Raw genomic sequence first — 15,324 nt, forward strand, 5'->3', positions numbered from 1 at the left:
GCCCCTGTACCCCCGTTGGTCACTGATGACATAAGACCAGCCAGCTAGGCTGGTCAGGCAGGCGCAGCAATGGATAACACTGCCAGTGCTGGGCTGCTGGTGGCAGTGGTGGGCGCTCTCACGCCCCTGCTATCTCAGCAGCATGGGGCTGCAGGAACATCTGCGGCCCCTTCAGGGTCTGCGTCGGACAATGTGCGGGCGCAGCTTGGTCCAATCATACAGCAGTTAGGTAATTTGTGCGGCCTCCCCCTCGCTGCATCACCTGTTTCCGCGGTTTCCTTTGCCCCAGTAGCCGATGCGGGTGATGTTTCACATGATTCCGCATCTGTATCTTCTGTTACAGCTGACAGCGGGGCGGACGCTCCCTTGGCTGCACCTACGGTGCGCAGAGTCAACCCAGCCACATCGGGTTCCCCCGGGGTTGGTGTCATCGCGGATCCTGGGCCTGATTCTTTCCCCTGTGGGAATGGTTCCCAAGAAAGCCCCAGGTAGTTACCGGCTTATACAACACCTGTCCCACCCCCCAGGTACGTCGGTCAATGATGCCATTGCCAAGGTCGAATGTTCCGTGCATTATCAATCGTTTGACGCGGCTCTCGGGCTGGTTTGCGCCTCAGGCACGGGCTCGCTTTTAGCCAAAGTGGATATTGAATCCGCATTCAGGCTGTTACCCTTGCATCCGGATTCTTTCCGTTTCATGGGTTTTAGGTTGGCGGATGGGTATTATTTGGACAAATGTCTCCCGATGGGTTGCTCAGCGTCATGTGCTTTCTTTGAGCGGTTTAGTTCCTTCCTCCATTGGTGCGTAACCACGGGCTCTGGTGAGGTGGGTCTGGCTCACAACTTAGATGATTTTTTATGTGTGGGGCCTTCCAATTCTGATCGTTGCGATCGCCTCCTTTTTTCGCTGCAAGCTCTCTTCATGGAATTTGGAGTCCCAATCGCACATGAGAAGACGGAAGGTCCTTCCACTTGTTTAATCTTCTTAGGTATTGAGATCGATACTATTGCTGGGTGTTGTCGCCTGCCTCAGGACAAAATTTGTCGTTTGCAGGACGCCATACTTCTTGCGCTAGCATCAGGGAAGGTCACCCTCAGGCAGGGTCAATCTTTGCTTGGTTTGCTGAACTTTGCTTGCAAGGTTATCCCTATGGGGAGGGTCTTCTGTCGCAAGCTACAGCGTGCTTTAGGAACTTTGCGTTTACCTCATCATTTCCTGCATTTGTCCGCAGAGCACAAACTTGATCTCGCAGTTTGGGACGTTTTTCTGTCAGGGTTCAATGGGGTGCCTATTTGGCCGTTGGTTCTGCAAACGAACTGTAGCCTGCAGCTCTTCACAGACGCTGCGGGTTCCTCGGGTTTTGGGGCCTTCTTGGATGGATCTTGGTGCTTCGCCACATGGCCAGAGGAGTGGGTAAGGTTGGATCTGACCTCAAACCTACTGCTCCTGGAACTCTTTCCCATCACTGTATCACTTGAACTCTGGGGTTGGCGCTTGCGCGACCAGTCAGTGGTGTTCTGGTGCGATAATTTGGGGGTTGTACAGGCCATCAACAACCAAAGATCCTCGTGCCTCCCGGTGCTGTGACTTCTAGCTTACATGGTGCTGCGCGCGTTGCAAATGAATATTAGCTTTACCGCTAGGCACGTCCCTGGGGTTGACAATGCTATTGCTGACGCGCTGCCTAGGCAAGATTGGGTGAGGTTCAGGGCTTTGGCTCCCACAGCAGCTTTAAGAGGTGAATCATGTCCATCTCATTGTTGGCAGATTATCAAGCCGGCATGGAGGATCTCGCACGTCGGTCCGTGGCCCCTCGGACCTTGACTGCGTATCAGGCCTCGTGGCACCAATGGGAATGCTTCTTGCAGAGTCGGAGATCAGCAGGTATTTCCAAGCGTGCACTCATGATAGAATTTGTGTGGAGTCTGTTTGGTGAAGGCAGGTCGCGGGCTTATGTAGCCAAGAGGCTGGCCGGCATTTCCTTCTTCTTGCAACTAGCAGGAAGGAGGGATGCCACTAAGGGTTTTTTGATACAAAAGGCTCTTAGAGGCTGGTCTCGCGCACGCCCGGCGTCAGATGATCGTCGGCGCCCCATTGGTCCGGACCTATTATTACGATTAATTGAGTGTTTGCCAGTTATATGTTCATCCCCTTTTGAAGCGTCGCTTTTCCAGCTCGCTTTTGCGATGGCCTTTCATGGGGCTTTTCGCATCAGCGAGTTGGTTGCACAGTCTCGTTCCGCCCCTCCCCCGCTGCTGCGATCTCACGTTGTCCTTCGTGGCTCCATGCTTTGCCGTATTCAACGGTCTAAGACTGATCAGCTGGGCAGGGGTCGATGGGTGTCCCTGCAATCCTCTCCGATGGAGGGTATTTGTCCGATACACCTGGTGTCCCAATATATCATTCACCGCCCCGCGCTTGAAGGGGCTTGGCTCATGCATTTAGATGGTTCCCCTCTAACTAAATTTCAGTTTCGGTCGTTTTTTTATCGTTGCATACGGCACATCGGGCTTTCCACATCGGAGTTCGGTACTCATTCCTTTCGGATTGGCGCAGCGACTTTTGCAGCTTCTTCAGGTTCTTCTCCACAGGAGATCCAGGCCCTCGGACGGTGGAAGTCCGACGCATTCAGAAGATATGTCCCTTTGGAGTCTTGATGTACTTTGTTTCAGGCTTGAGTGCTTCGGCCAACTCGTCACCTTTTAGGTGGGGGTCTCGGGGGATTTTGCCCTGTTTTTTGCCCTGCATTGGACAATGATTGGTTATCTACATAATAAAATGATGAAGAAATGATAGTCAAAAAATAAAAAGATCCAGCAGGTTTTTTGTAGGTTTTTACCTCGGGTCAAGCCTTCCTTCCCCCTCTTCCCACCCCACCCACCATCTCCCTCTGCAATATTGTTAGTCACAGTATCTCATGTATTTTTCTGTGTATTGCAGGTGGCATCCAGGATTGAAAGCCCATTTGGTTTGTCGGTCATTCCTATATGTTTTGGGCGGAGCAGTCCCGCTTTGCAACAGATGCTTCTGTTTTCCCTCTTTGGGATAGAGTGAGGTGGTTAGGCCGCAGAGGTATGCGTTGGGGATCGTTATTGCCCTGTCTGCAGATGGCAGCGGAGAATTTCGGTTCTCCTTTAGTCTTGGTGATTCACCTGGGCGGGAATGATTTGTGCCTGCAGATGTCTCTCGAGTTGCGGCACGCTATTATCCGAGATTTGGGTGTGTTGCTCAGTCTGTGGCCTGATTGTGTGACTGTGTGGTCCGACATTATTGCCAGGCTTTCCTGGAGGTGTATGTACAGTATGGTGGGACTGGAAAAAGCCAGAAAGAGAGTGAATAGATGGGTGTCCGAGAGAGTTTTGCAAATGGGAGGTTTGGTGGTGCGTCACCCTCTAATTAGGGTACGAGATGCCCATCTTTCTCATAGGGATGGGGTTCACCTCACGGAGGAGGGGCTATTTTTATTTCTTGAAGGTATAGATTTAGTGTTAGGAGGTTCAGTTTGTTAGGTGGTATGGTGGCGTACATGTTTCATTGGAACATGTGTGGCGGGAAAGAACGGCAGTCTATATAAAGCGTCCACCTTGCTGCAGTAATTGGTGGTGCGCCCCCCTTCAATGCACTAGTTAGGCTGATTTTACCCTACTGGGGTCAGTGGCAACTCTCGTCGGAGTGGGCTAATAATAGTGCATTGGGATGGGGGCTGGATACCGTCCAACTTGCCAGAGAGGGATATCGGCCCTTGAAAGTTGTTATATCACTCTGACACTTGAATTGGGATAGTGGCCCTTTTCAGTGAGTGCATCACATCCTTGCTTAAGTCAAGTGGGGCGTCAGATGACTTGCCGTTCTTTCTTATTCCACCATACTATGTTGTAAAAATAAATAAAGCTGACCATATGTTTTTATCGCACATACTTTGTCTCTTTATTTATAGTTAAGTTGTTATAACATGTTTATGGTTGCACACATTATCTGCCGATAGGTAGTTTAAAATAACCGAAGTTCGGATAGATCTGAGGGCATATAAACACCTAGGCAGGGATACGTGTAGTTAATAAATTAGGTAGGAAGGTTAGCTTAATGATTGACAGGTTGTCGCTGTGTACGGATTGGTGTGTGCTGATTTAGGGGTGTGGTTAGTAGGAGTGTGGGTAGGCCTGTAGAGTTAATCTGCCTCTTTTGAACTTGATCTCCCACCCTCCCTCCCCGATTTTTCCTTTTGTGTCTTGTGTCGGCTTTATTTGCAATGGTGGGAAAGAACGGCAGTCTATATAAAGCGTCCACCTTGCTGCAGTAATTGGCGGTGCGCCCCCCTTCAATGCACTGGTTAGGCTGATTTTACCCTACTGGGGTCAGCGGCACCTCTCGTCGGAGTGGGCTAATAATAGTGCATTGGGATGGGGGCTGGATACCGTCCAACTTGCCAGAGAGGGATATCGGCCCTTGCAAGTTGTTATATCACTCTGACACTTGAATTGGGATAGTGGCCCTTTTCAGTGAGTGCATCACATCCTTGCTTAAGTCAAGTGGGGCGTCAGATGACTTGCCGTTCTTTCTTATTCCACCATACTATGTTGTAAAAATAAATAAAGCTGGCCATATGTTTTTATCGCATATACTTTGTCTGTCTCTTTATTTGTAGTTAAGTTGTTATAATATGTTTATGGTTGCACACATTATCTGCCGATAGGTAGTTTAAAGTGTTGTGGAAGTCAACTAATGACGTCCTGATGCTGCCAGTATAGGGGTGCATAGTAATTGTTATCTGAGTAGCACGCCCAATCTCGTGTGACAAAGTTATCACATGTTTTCTGCTGTGGTTCCGGCAACATAATAAAACAATAATACAAAGCACTTTTCAATTTTTATTTTCCGGCTTTTAATAAATGAGGGGGTCAGACAGGCTACTCTGAGAGGGGGGTGGTTTGTAAAGGACAGGCTTCCATGAGAGAACATAGGGGACACAGTGTCTTCTGTTGTGAGCCAGCAATGCTAATTCCCTTGCCACTGTGCTGCCCAAATACAATTCTTTGTGCGCATGCAGTGGCCTGTAGAAGTCATATACTTTGCCCTTTAATGTATTAGGCTTTCCCAGGTATAACATTCTGCAACTCTTCTACAATTTCTGATGACCAGTTACCCCAAGATATTATAAAGATAGACAAATAAATAAAGGCTGGTTAATGGACATTAAAAAGATATCAGAAAGGGGGACATTAGATGTATAGACAGAGAAACTAGTTAATAGACACCAGGGGTGGATCCAGGAGGGGGGTCACTGGCTGATCACTGTAAAAAAAAAAATTAAAGAAAACAAAACAATTGGTGATCCAGTGAGCTCCTTCTTGATCTGGTCAGCTGATCCCAGAACTCATGCTCTGTGACCCCGGTCACCTGCTTTGTGCTGTAAACTGAGATACCAGCATCTCGGTTTACAGCACAGAGCAGCTGACCAGGGTCACAGAGCAGGAGCCCAATGCTCAGCTGACCGGCAGTGGAAAAAGCAGAATTTCTAGAAAAGGTTTCCTTATGCTTGATTTTAGAGTGAGTGTGACCAAACAATGAAGAGGGCATAATTAGCACTTAACCAGCTTTAATATGCATCATACAAATTGTGTTGTCTGTCATAATTCCAGCATGTACAGGACCCAATAGAAAGATCGCTAACCATATATAGTCACAGTTTAATAATCTTAATAATGGGCATAAAATAAAATGATAAACATTAATAGATATTCAATAGATCACAATATCCAATATAGGTATAAAATGATAGGCACAATCAAGTAAACACAGTAAAAAAAACAATCAAAACATCCTAATTATGTGTGCAGTAACTACACATGTATTAATAATCCGCTGGTTCTCCCATCCATATGGAAAGTGATTAAAAACAAAACATATCTGGACTCTGTCGTATCTTAGTAATCCTCATTAGATATGCACAGCGTCAAGCACGTGTATGGATTCCTGCAGTTTTTTCTCTACCTTGCGGCAGTATGTGAGTAGCAAGAAAAAAATCTTAAGGTGAATGGTAACAAATCATCTGAAATGTCTCAATTCAATGGCAACAGAAGAACTTCAATTAGTCAGTCCTGAGGTTGATTTAACAAATAGCCATCTGTAAGTAAATATATTTTGAACAGGTTTAATCACCTCATAGGTCATTCCAAGCAGTCAGGCATAACTGTCAGAATGTAGTTCACAGGATAGTTTTCACTGACAGTAATTATCTCTGCCCTCCATGTACGGCTCAATCTCACAATGTACTGTATGTGGGAGAGTCCGTCAGACACAGTTAGGACCGAGTATACAGGTGTTGGTTACCGCTACCTCGTACGGGACCTCAGGTGGTTAGTTTTTTTCTCCTCCATCGGATACTTAGTCCGGACTTAAAGCTGCGGTATTGCGGTGTACACCATTTTAGTTGGCGCACTTGTAAGGTCCCGGCGGCTGCTGCCCGATCTGTGAGAGAACCTCTTGTTCAGGTAACGTCCTTGACAAAGGAATTAGGGGTGGAGCTTGACACGTTTATCACGAACAAGGGGTTGTTTCCTCAGAAGTGCTTCCCCTCAGAAACTCTTGTAATTTTATTTGATCCTTGTGTCAATCAAGGAGATAATTATATCCTGCTGTTCAATTAACTCATTCAGACTGGTTTGTCATTATTTGATATAGTTACTAACTTTTTTAACATTTGCCTTATAATATTAGAATATGAATGTAAGCTTGGAGTAAATATTCATGTCATTGCAGATTTGCGGCTAAAATGTAACAACATAAAAGTATCAGGTTTAAAGCCTAGAATTCTAAACTGGAAATAACAATATAGATCACTATGTGGGCTGCATCACTATATTTGGATTTGATAATCCATATTTCGTTAGACTGTTAAATAAAACTAAAGGAAAATAAATTTACACAGAAAGAAATACAAAGAGAACAACCTTTTAAGGTCACATCATATGCCTTTCAATAAAAAACTTTTCTTGGATATAGATAATCAATTAAACATATAATTAAGACTAGACCCAATCAGTAAGTTTGATATGCAGAAATTCCTGTAACTTAATTTATGCATTCACAAACTAGAAGATATGAAGAAATATATATAAAAACAAATGGAAAAGGATATATCAGATTTGAGGATAAAAGACAAAATACATGTAGAAATAAACTTATATAAACAATATGGTATTTCTTAGTATTGAAAATTCATTACTTCATTTTTTGTTTTATATTATCTGTATTATTTCTGTATATTTTTATTATTATTTTGTTTATTGTTTTTTTAATAATTGTATTTCTTGTTTCTTATTTGACAATTATTTAATCCTATACCTATAGTTATCTTAATTTGCTAACATTCTCCTTAATAGTATATGAAGAAAGAGACATAAGATGGAGGACAATAAATTGAGAGAGAAGGAAAAAAGAGATATGGCATGGAGAAGTTATAATAGCAAAAGTGGGCCACTGAGTAAACCTATATGCTTTTTATAGGTTTAATAAAAAGCAGTGTAAATGGGGAGTACTGTATATATGCAGAATTTTAGAATTTTTAAAACATCCTCCTTTAGAGATGATCTAAAATGTTTGGATTTGTGGAATAACACGTTAGATGATTGTTCTAAAAATCTTATGGAACTTTTGATTAACTATAGAATGGAGAAAGTAACAGAATTACAGGGAGAAATCAAAATGATACAAGGAGAACATAAAAAATGCAAAAAACACCCAGGTTTCAAAGATAGAGACCTTAGAAACAATAGAATGAAGGATTTTGCTATCTAGGATTAAGATTATAAGATATCTAGGGATAGAGATGATTATGCTAATGATCAGGTCCATTCTTACAACCAAAAATTCAGAATGTCGTCTGCAAATAGAAGACCTAGAATCCCTAGTCTATAAGGTATACGCATAATCGTAGACCATACTTAAAGTATAGTTTTAAATCTAGTCCTTACAGAAATTATAATTATAAACATTCAGAGAGAACAAATAAGAACTATAGGGAAGGGAGGTTAAGAGACAGAATGATCCCATGACACCCACCTTTTTGATAGGGCCAATAAAGACACAGGTGGTAAAACATTTTCCCCAGACAAAAAGAGACATTTAGCAGCCACATAACAGAGTTTTTAAGGGAGAGAGAGACATACAAACCATCCCAGATCTCCCTCACTGTTGAGTAGAGCAGGGACAGACCAAAAACTAAAAGGAAAAAGAGAAATAAGAAGAAAGAGAACAGTACAAGGATGAAAACTTATTAAAAAATCCCAACAAAAGATGGAGGTAGAAACAAAAGAGATCTTTAATTTATCAGATAAAGTCCTCTTTAGGGATGAATTTTCCCTTCTAAATAAAGGTCTGAAATTTGCACCAACTACACAACCAAATGTATGCAAACTTTTTGTTGACTTAAACAAATATGTAAGAACGTTAAGTAGAAAAAGTTTTTTTGCCCTTAAAAATATGCGTAAAAATGGAAACTGTGGGTCCCCTATAGTATTAGACTCCAATGACCAAATACCACTGGAGATATTAGAATCCCTATTATTGGAGAGTAATGGAAGATCAGAGGATCTTGAAACTAAGATCTTTGACACCCAAAAGAGAGGTAAAATCTGTAAGAATCCTTCTGATTTTTACCCTCTCCAATACCAGGGACCCTTTGTGGAAAGCTTCTATTCTAACACAATGGAAGATTTCCGCAAGTTGTGCAAAAATTAGAGCTACAACAAAGATAGAGAGGTGGTAGAAAAAGAGATAACCTATCAAAGGGAGAAAGACAGGCCTTAAAGAAGTTAATATCTGAAAATGATCTGATTATCAAGCAGGCAGACAAGGGGGGGTGGGGATAGTCCTGCAAAACAAGCAGGACTATCTCTTAGAGGCAGCTAGACAATTGAACAATTATTTGTTCTATAAAAAATTAGCACATTACCCCACAGTGAAATTCCAAAGATAACTTAAAGGACTTTTGGATCAAGCTTTAAATAATGACGTGATATCCAAAGAAACTTGGCAATTTTTATTTTCAGCACACCTGGTGATCCAATATATTACCATTTCCCAAAAACTCATAAAATGTTTAAAAACTCCACCAGGTCGCCCGATTATTTTGGGAATTGGACCACTGACAACAAATCTGTCCTATTATGTGGATTCGTATCTACAGGATCACGTTATAAATGTACAATTGTACACAAGAGATACAATGCATTTTTTGCAAAAAATATATATCAGAATGGAAAAAATAATTTAATCCTTCTATACAAATATTCCCCACCAACAGGGTATCAAGGCAGTTGAATATTATTTACAACAAGACCCACAGATGACAGATTTGTCGCAGGAATTAATTTTAGCTGCAATTGAAATTATATTACATCACAATTATGTTAGTTTTGAATAACAGTTTTATTTACAGACGCACGGTACAGCTATGTGAACCAGGTTCGATCCGAGCTTCGCCAACCTCTATATGGGGTGCTTCGAGGAATGCCACATTTGGGGTGGCGGGTTCGGAGCGAACCTGGTTCTTTATGGGAGATATATAAATGATTTGTTTTTTGTTTGGGATGGGGATGCACTTTCAAGTTAAGCACTTCACTTATTCTTTATATGACAATGATTTTGGTCTAAAGTTCACAAGTTGTTGTGATAACACTACAATAAATTATTTGGATATCACAGTCAATATTATTCATAATAAAATCTGTACCTCAACATATACCAAAAACGTAGATTGCAATAAATATCTTAACTGTAGGAGCTGTCACAATAAGAGCTGGAAGAGTAATATTCCCAAAGGCCAATTCCTGCATTTACGCAGGAGTTGCTCTAATAATAACATCTTCTTTGAGCAATCTAAAACACTTTATGGAGCGCTTGAAAAACAAGGATATCCAAAAGGACTACTAGATAGAGCACTCGAGGAAGTGAGTCAAATAGAAAGACAGGATTTAATAACAAAAGGAGGACGAGTAACAAATAAGGCTAAGAAAGAACTAGAAATTAGTAAAATGTCATTGGCCTTTATAATGAAATATAATTCCTCAGCTAATGAGTTCAAGAGCATTATAAATAAGAACTCAGCACTGCTAAAAAGAGAGAGACTTTTGGGTAAAGATCTTGAGGGCCGGTGTAAAGTAATTTTTAGGGAAGTTGTCAGCCTAAAAAATAAATTAGCACCTAGTTCTATTAGGAATAAAATAAAGATCTCTAGAGAGGAATCCAGTCTTACTTGCTTGAGACCAAAACCAAAAGGCTTCTTCAAATGTGGAAAAACAAAATGCCACATGTGTAATTGTGCCGATCACAAAAGCAATACCATTACCCTTTTTTTATGAGTTCTTTTAGTATAGACTCCTTTCCAAATTGTCAATCAAAATTCGGAATTTATGTTATCACATGCGGTTGTGGCATCCAATATGTGGGATGAACCACCCGTACCCTAAACACTAGATTTTTAGAGCACAGATGCTGGATGGTGAAAAATCTAAAAACCCATAGTTTACCCAACCATGTATCTGGGTGCCCCTCTGGAGATCTTACAAACATCAAAATTAAAGTGACTGAATGAATAAAACAAAAAGCAAGAGGGTGTGATAGATTCAGATCAATATGTAGAAAGGAAGCATTCTGGATATTCAAATTAGGCACTTTAGCTCCTAATGGTCTTAATGATACAATAGAACTTAATGGAGTACGAAATAATGCCATCCCTCTGGTAGACAATCAGGTGTTTTGGGAAGATAATCACCCCAGGTCCCTGGGGGTTCACCCTCTTTTTAATACCCCTTAGTCATAACCTATCTCTTGCCTTCTGTTTGAATGTTAAACCTGCATATTAATACCCCTGTATTTAGGATGTTGGTTTCTTGTCCCTCTTATATATGTATTATATAGAGCTGTTCATTGGCTGAGAGGCGGGGGCTGATCTCTCTCAGCCAATGAACGCTCAGGCACAGACCTTCAAAGGATGAAGCTGCGTCTGAGCGCTTCATTCAGGAGATAACAACCATCCTGATTGTTATCTAGTGCATGGGTTGCGTATTTAACTTTTTATTTTAAGAAGACTTTGGATGCTTACTGAACAAGGTGACCACTCCAGGTAATGTAGGTATGTGTGAGTGTGTATATATGTATGGATTAAAACTTTACTGTCACGGTGTGTGTGTGTTTATTTCAACAATTCTTTACCTGTGAACTATAGGTACTAGTGGTCCCTTAATGCCCCGCATGCTGGTACTTGTGGTTCTCCAAGTACCAGCATGCGGGGAGGCTTGCTGGGACCTGCAGTTCTACTGTAAAGACAATGTTTTTATTCTTCTATTTTTACACTACATATACACTATCAACCCACCACCCACTGCCCAGGGGTGGTGAGGTAGCCCCGGGCTATCAGCCTAGGCTAGGGGTGCCCTGGAGAGTGGACCCCTTTATTGGGGGGCCCCAACTCCCCAGGGATCCCTAGCCTGGGCTGACTAGAGGTCAGGACTGATGCTTTGGCTGGGGGGCAGGTGAAATGGCTTCCCTGGCTGTGGCATCAACCCCCCGATAGAAAGAGTCTGGTGCTGGTTCTGGTAAATACAGTGGAACCGTATCATTTTGTCCCCCTGTATTTCCAAAACCAGGCCCAGCTCAGAGCCCAGTGCTGGTTGCGCTGAATACTGGGGACCCCTATGTCTTTGTCCCCATATTTTGGCAACCAGGACTGGTTCTGAAAAGCCTGGTGCTGGTTGAGCTTCATATGGGGGACCCCTACATCATTTTTCCCCTTTATTTAGCACAACCAGTACTGGCTTTCCAAAGCCCAGTGCTGGTTGTTGTTTTTGGGGAGAGGGCCACACCAATTTTTTTTTTTTGACCCATCCCTGCTTCTGTGTTTGTTTGTTTTAAACACAGACGCAGGTATTATGGATATTCCAGATCTGAGCCTGCATCTGTGTGCTGCTACCTCCCCCGGGTCCTAATGCCCGCTACACCGCCACCTGCACTGCCGCCGCTAATGCCCGCTACCATCCCCAGTTCCCGGCCGCAGCTAATGCCCGCTAACACCTACCCCCTCTCCCCTGCATCCCGGCTGCAGCAAATGACTGATTACTTCCTCCCGGACCCGGACTCCACTACCGCCTGCAAAAGGCAGCTAATTTGCTGCATCCAAGTGAAGCCACAGTGAATACACCTGCTGAAGGCTCCTACTGTGGCTGCGCAAGGAATTGAAATTCCTATCTGTATAATGGTGGATTTGTGAGGTAATAGTTTAAAAACTGTAACGTTCTCAATTACCTGAACCCCAAAAGGCCCTATTCTGGAACAATAGCTACCTAATAAAACAAATCCCAAGTCTAAATTCGCCCCCTACCCTGAGTTATGCCTTCCAAAAAATTCCCCATAGAGAACAGCAGAAAAGTTGTCCTAATTGAGAAAAATGTCAGAAAAAAGTGACAGTTGGAGCTTTAGATAACTCCCAAATCCTAATTTTTTATGTTTTTGCCCTGAAATTTTGCAAAGAGTACCAAGCCACAGTTCTACCCGTTCGTGCCAAATTTTAGCTCGGTACCTCCAATAGCTTTTGAGGTGTAACCCATTAAACACGATGCCCCCACCTTTAGAATTCTCTATGGAGATTTCTGTTTTTATCTATTCATCCTTAATATCAGAGCACAGCTGCCCTTATAATACACACATGAAGGCTGAGACTCCTTCAATCTGGACTAGTACCCCACCCACCTACCTCTGATGTATTTAATTAGGGACCCATCATTTACTGACTGCACAGTCCGTATAACAAAGGCACAGGTGTAAAGGCCCCCATACATCAGCAATTGATTGCAGCAATCGTGCAATTTGCAATCGATTGTGTATAAAAATCATTCGCTTTTTCAATCGATTGCAGAATTGCCACAATCGATTGAAAATGGGAAAGATTTTTATACAAATTGCACAATTGCTGCAATCAATTGCTGATGTATGGAGGCCTTTAGAGTCTGTATTTGCTGTTGACCTGGGGTGGTAACAGAAGTATACACCAGAACAGGTTTAAACTGAAAGGAGGGTTGTTTAATATGAATGTTTGTAGACCTGAACTATAAGATAAACTAAAGTCCAGTAATAAACTAATATATGTGGCAGGAGAGAACTGTAGTGAATGGGAATAAACAAATGTCCAGATCAGTGGCAGAGATGTATGAGGTGAATCCAGATAGCCTGTAAGAGTAAATTAGATATCCTGGTATGCTGAATAGTGACTGAGAGGGATATCCGGAAATGCTGTGATGATGGCTGAAAGGGAAATCCGGTAATGCTGTGATGATGGCTGAAAGGAGTATCCGGTAATGCTGTGATGATGGCTGAAAGGGAAATCTGGTAATACTGTGATGATGGCTACACAGGAATGGGTTAACTGAGGAGACAGGTTCAGGCAGGAGTGGTTCTGGTGGAAGGTGCAGGCTGATCTCCAGCGGAGTGCAAGGCAAGGCAGAGCAGTGTAGGCTATGAAGGGAGCCGGAGGCTGACAAGGAGCTAGGGAAAGTACCAGAGCACAAGACTAAGGGCCTGATTCAGAGTTGGGAATAGAGAGATATCTCTCTCTCAACTGATAATCTTGGTGAAACCATGGTGCACTGCAGGTGGGGCAGATTTAAATTGTGCAGAGAGATTTAGATTTGGGAGGAGTGTGTCCAAACTGACATCTAAATTGTAGAGTAATAATAAAGATGTACAGTATTTGTGGGCTACATGTAAAAGCAGCCAGTATTTACCCTACATGCAAAAAAAAAATTATGTAATTACACCCCTTGCATTGCAACATGGTTTGTCCAGGTTCACAGTTAAGTGCTATTTCTCATTCTATTCCCAACTCTGAATCAGGCCCTAGGTTTAGGAGTGCAGAGCACACTCTCTCACAGCTAACACTGTGAACACATTGCACTGGCACTACAGGGCGCTCCGAACACACTTAAGTACCCAGTAATGGGACGTGATAAGCCAGAGAGAGCAGGGCTGGATTTACCATTACGCTTACCTAGGCGTCCGCCTATGGCCTGAAGAGTCCCAAGGGGCCCACAACAACCGCGATGGGGCCCCCTGAAATCCAGCACTGGAGAGGACCTGCTGCACTGGTTGAACTGCTGCTACAGTAGACACACAGGCAATATAGCAGCATGGCTCCATTTCCTGCTCCTCACCTCAATCAGCTCTGCCCCCATGATGTGTGAACCACTGCAGTCACAGCGAATGCAGCCAGGCTCCTCCATTCCCCTTCCCCTGCAATGTAGCCTGCCCCCTACCAACACCATGTGCTGCTTATCTAACAAGCACTGCGGTAGCCAGCAGCCATCCTCCCCCTTTCCAGTCACAGCGATAGTAGCAGCCACCCCCACCCCCACCCCCACCCCCCCTGCAGTGCAGCCCACCACAGTGTAGCAAGCTCCGTCCCCAGCAGCATGCGCATCTAGCAGCCCCGTCCAACCAAACTTCCCCGCAGCTATGGCCATTGCCCTCCCCCAGTAGTCACAGTGCCAGCAACTACAAAACCACCCTGACAAGACCACCCCCTGCAGTGTAGCCAGCAGCATGTGCAGATCTAGACAGCTCTCCCCCCAAAGTCACAGTGCAGCCCTCCCCGTCTCCGCAGTGTGCATTGCAGCCAGTCTCTACTGGGAACCACAGGAAACTTCTACTCCCCTGACGAATATCACCCCCCAAGTGAGCCCCATGGGGTGATTGTGCTGGACGCTGTTCATCTGCCTATGAAGACAACATGGCACTCTAGATTGGGTAAGTTCAACTTAAAAAAATTATCATACAGTTAAATAACACACCTGATCTTTACTGTATGTGTGTAAAACTATGTGTGTGTATATGTGTATATATATATATATATATATATATATATATATATAAAGACTATTTTTATATATATATATATATATATATATATATATATATATAGTCACTAGCTATTGTGTATGTGTTTATTTTCTTGTCTGTTCCTCCACCTTCTCTTGGCTCCCTCTTTCCTTCTGTCTCACAATATTCTTCCCCTTTTCCTACCGTCCCCTCAGTTCCTCCCCATTTCCTCCCGTCCCCTCTGTTCCTCACAATTTTTTCCAATTCCATCTGTCCGTCCCCATTTCCTCACATCTCACTCTGTCCTTTAAACCCATCTTGCCCATTTTTTTCCCCATTCCTCCTGTCTCCCTGTTTGTTCCCCTGTCCCATATATATATATATACATATATATACATATATATATATATATATATATATCACACATACAGTATATATTTATAAATATATACAAT

General features: G+C 43.1%; 1 protein-coding gene across 1 annotated transcript; it reads left to right on the top strand.

Annotated features, from left to right (window-relative positions):
* The first annotated feature begins 1,746 nt into the window (after positions 1–1,746).
* Positions 1,747–2,658, top strand: LOC148525257 (uncharacterized). The gene has a single exon (XM_088471038.1). It carries the CDS (start codon positions 1,747–1,749, stop codon positions 2,656–2,658), a length of 912 nt encoding a protein of 303 aa, XP_088327164.1.
* The last annotated feature ends 12,666 nt before the right edge of the window (positions 2,659–15,324 follow it).

This window comes from Taudactylus pleione, unplaced genomic scaffold (genome assembly GCF_031769625.1).
Source record: "Taudactylus pleione unplaced genomic scaffold, aTauple2 ptg000109l, whole genome shotgun sequence".
Lineage (NCBI taxonomy): Eukaryota > Metazoa > Chordata > Amphibia > Anura > Myobatrachidae > Taudactylus > Taudactylus pleione.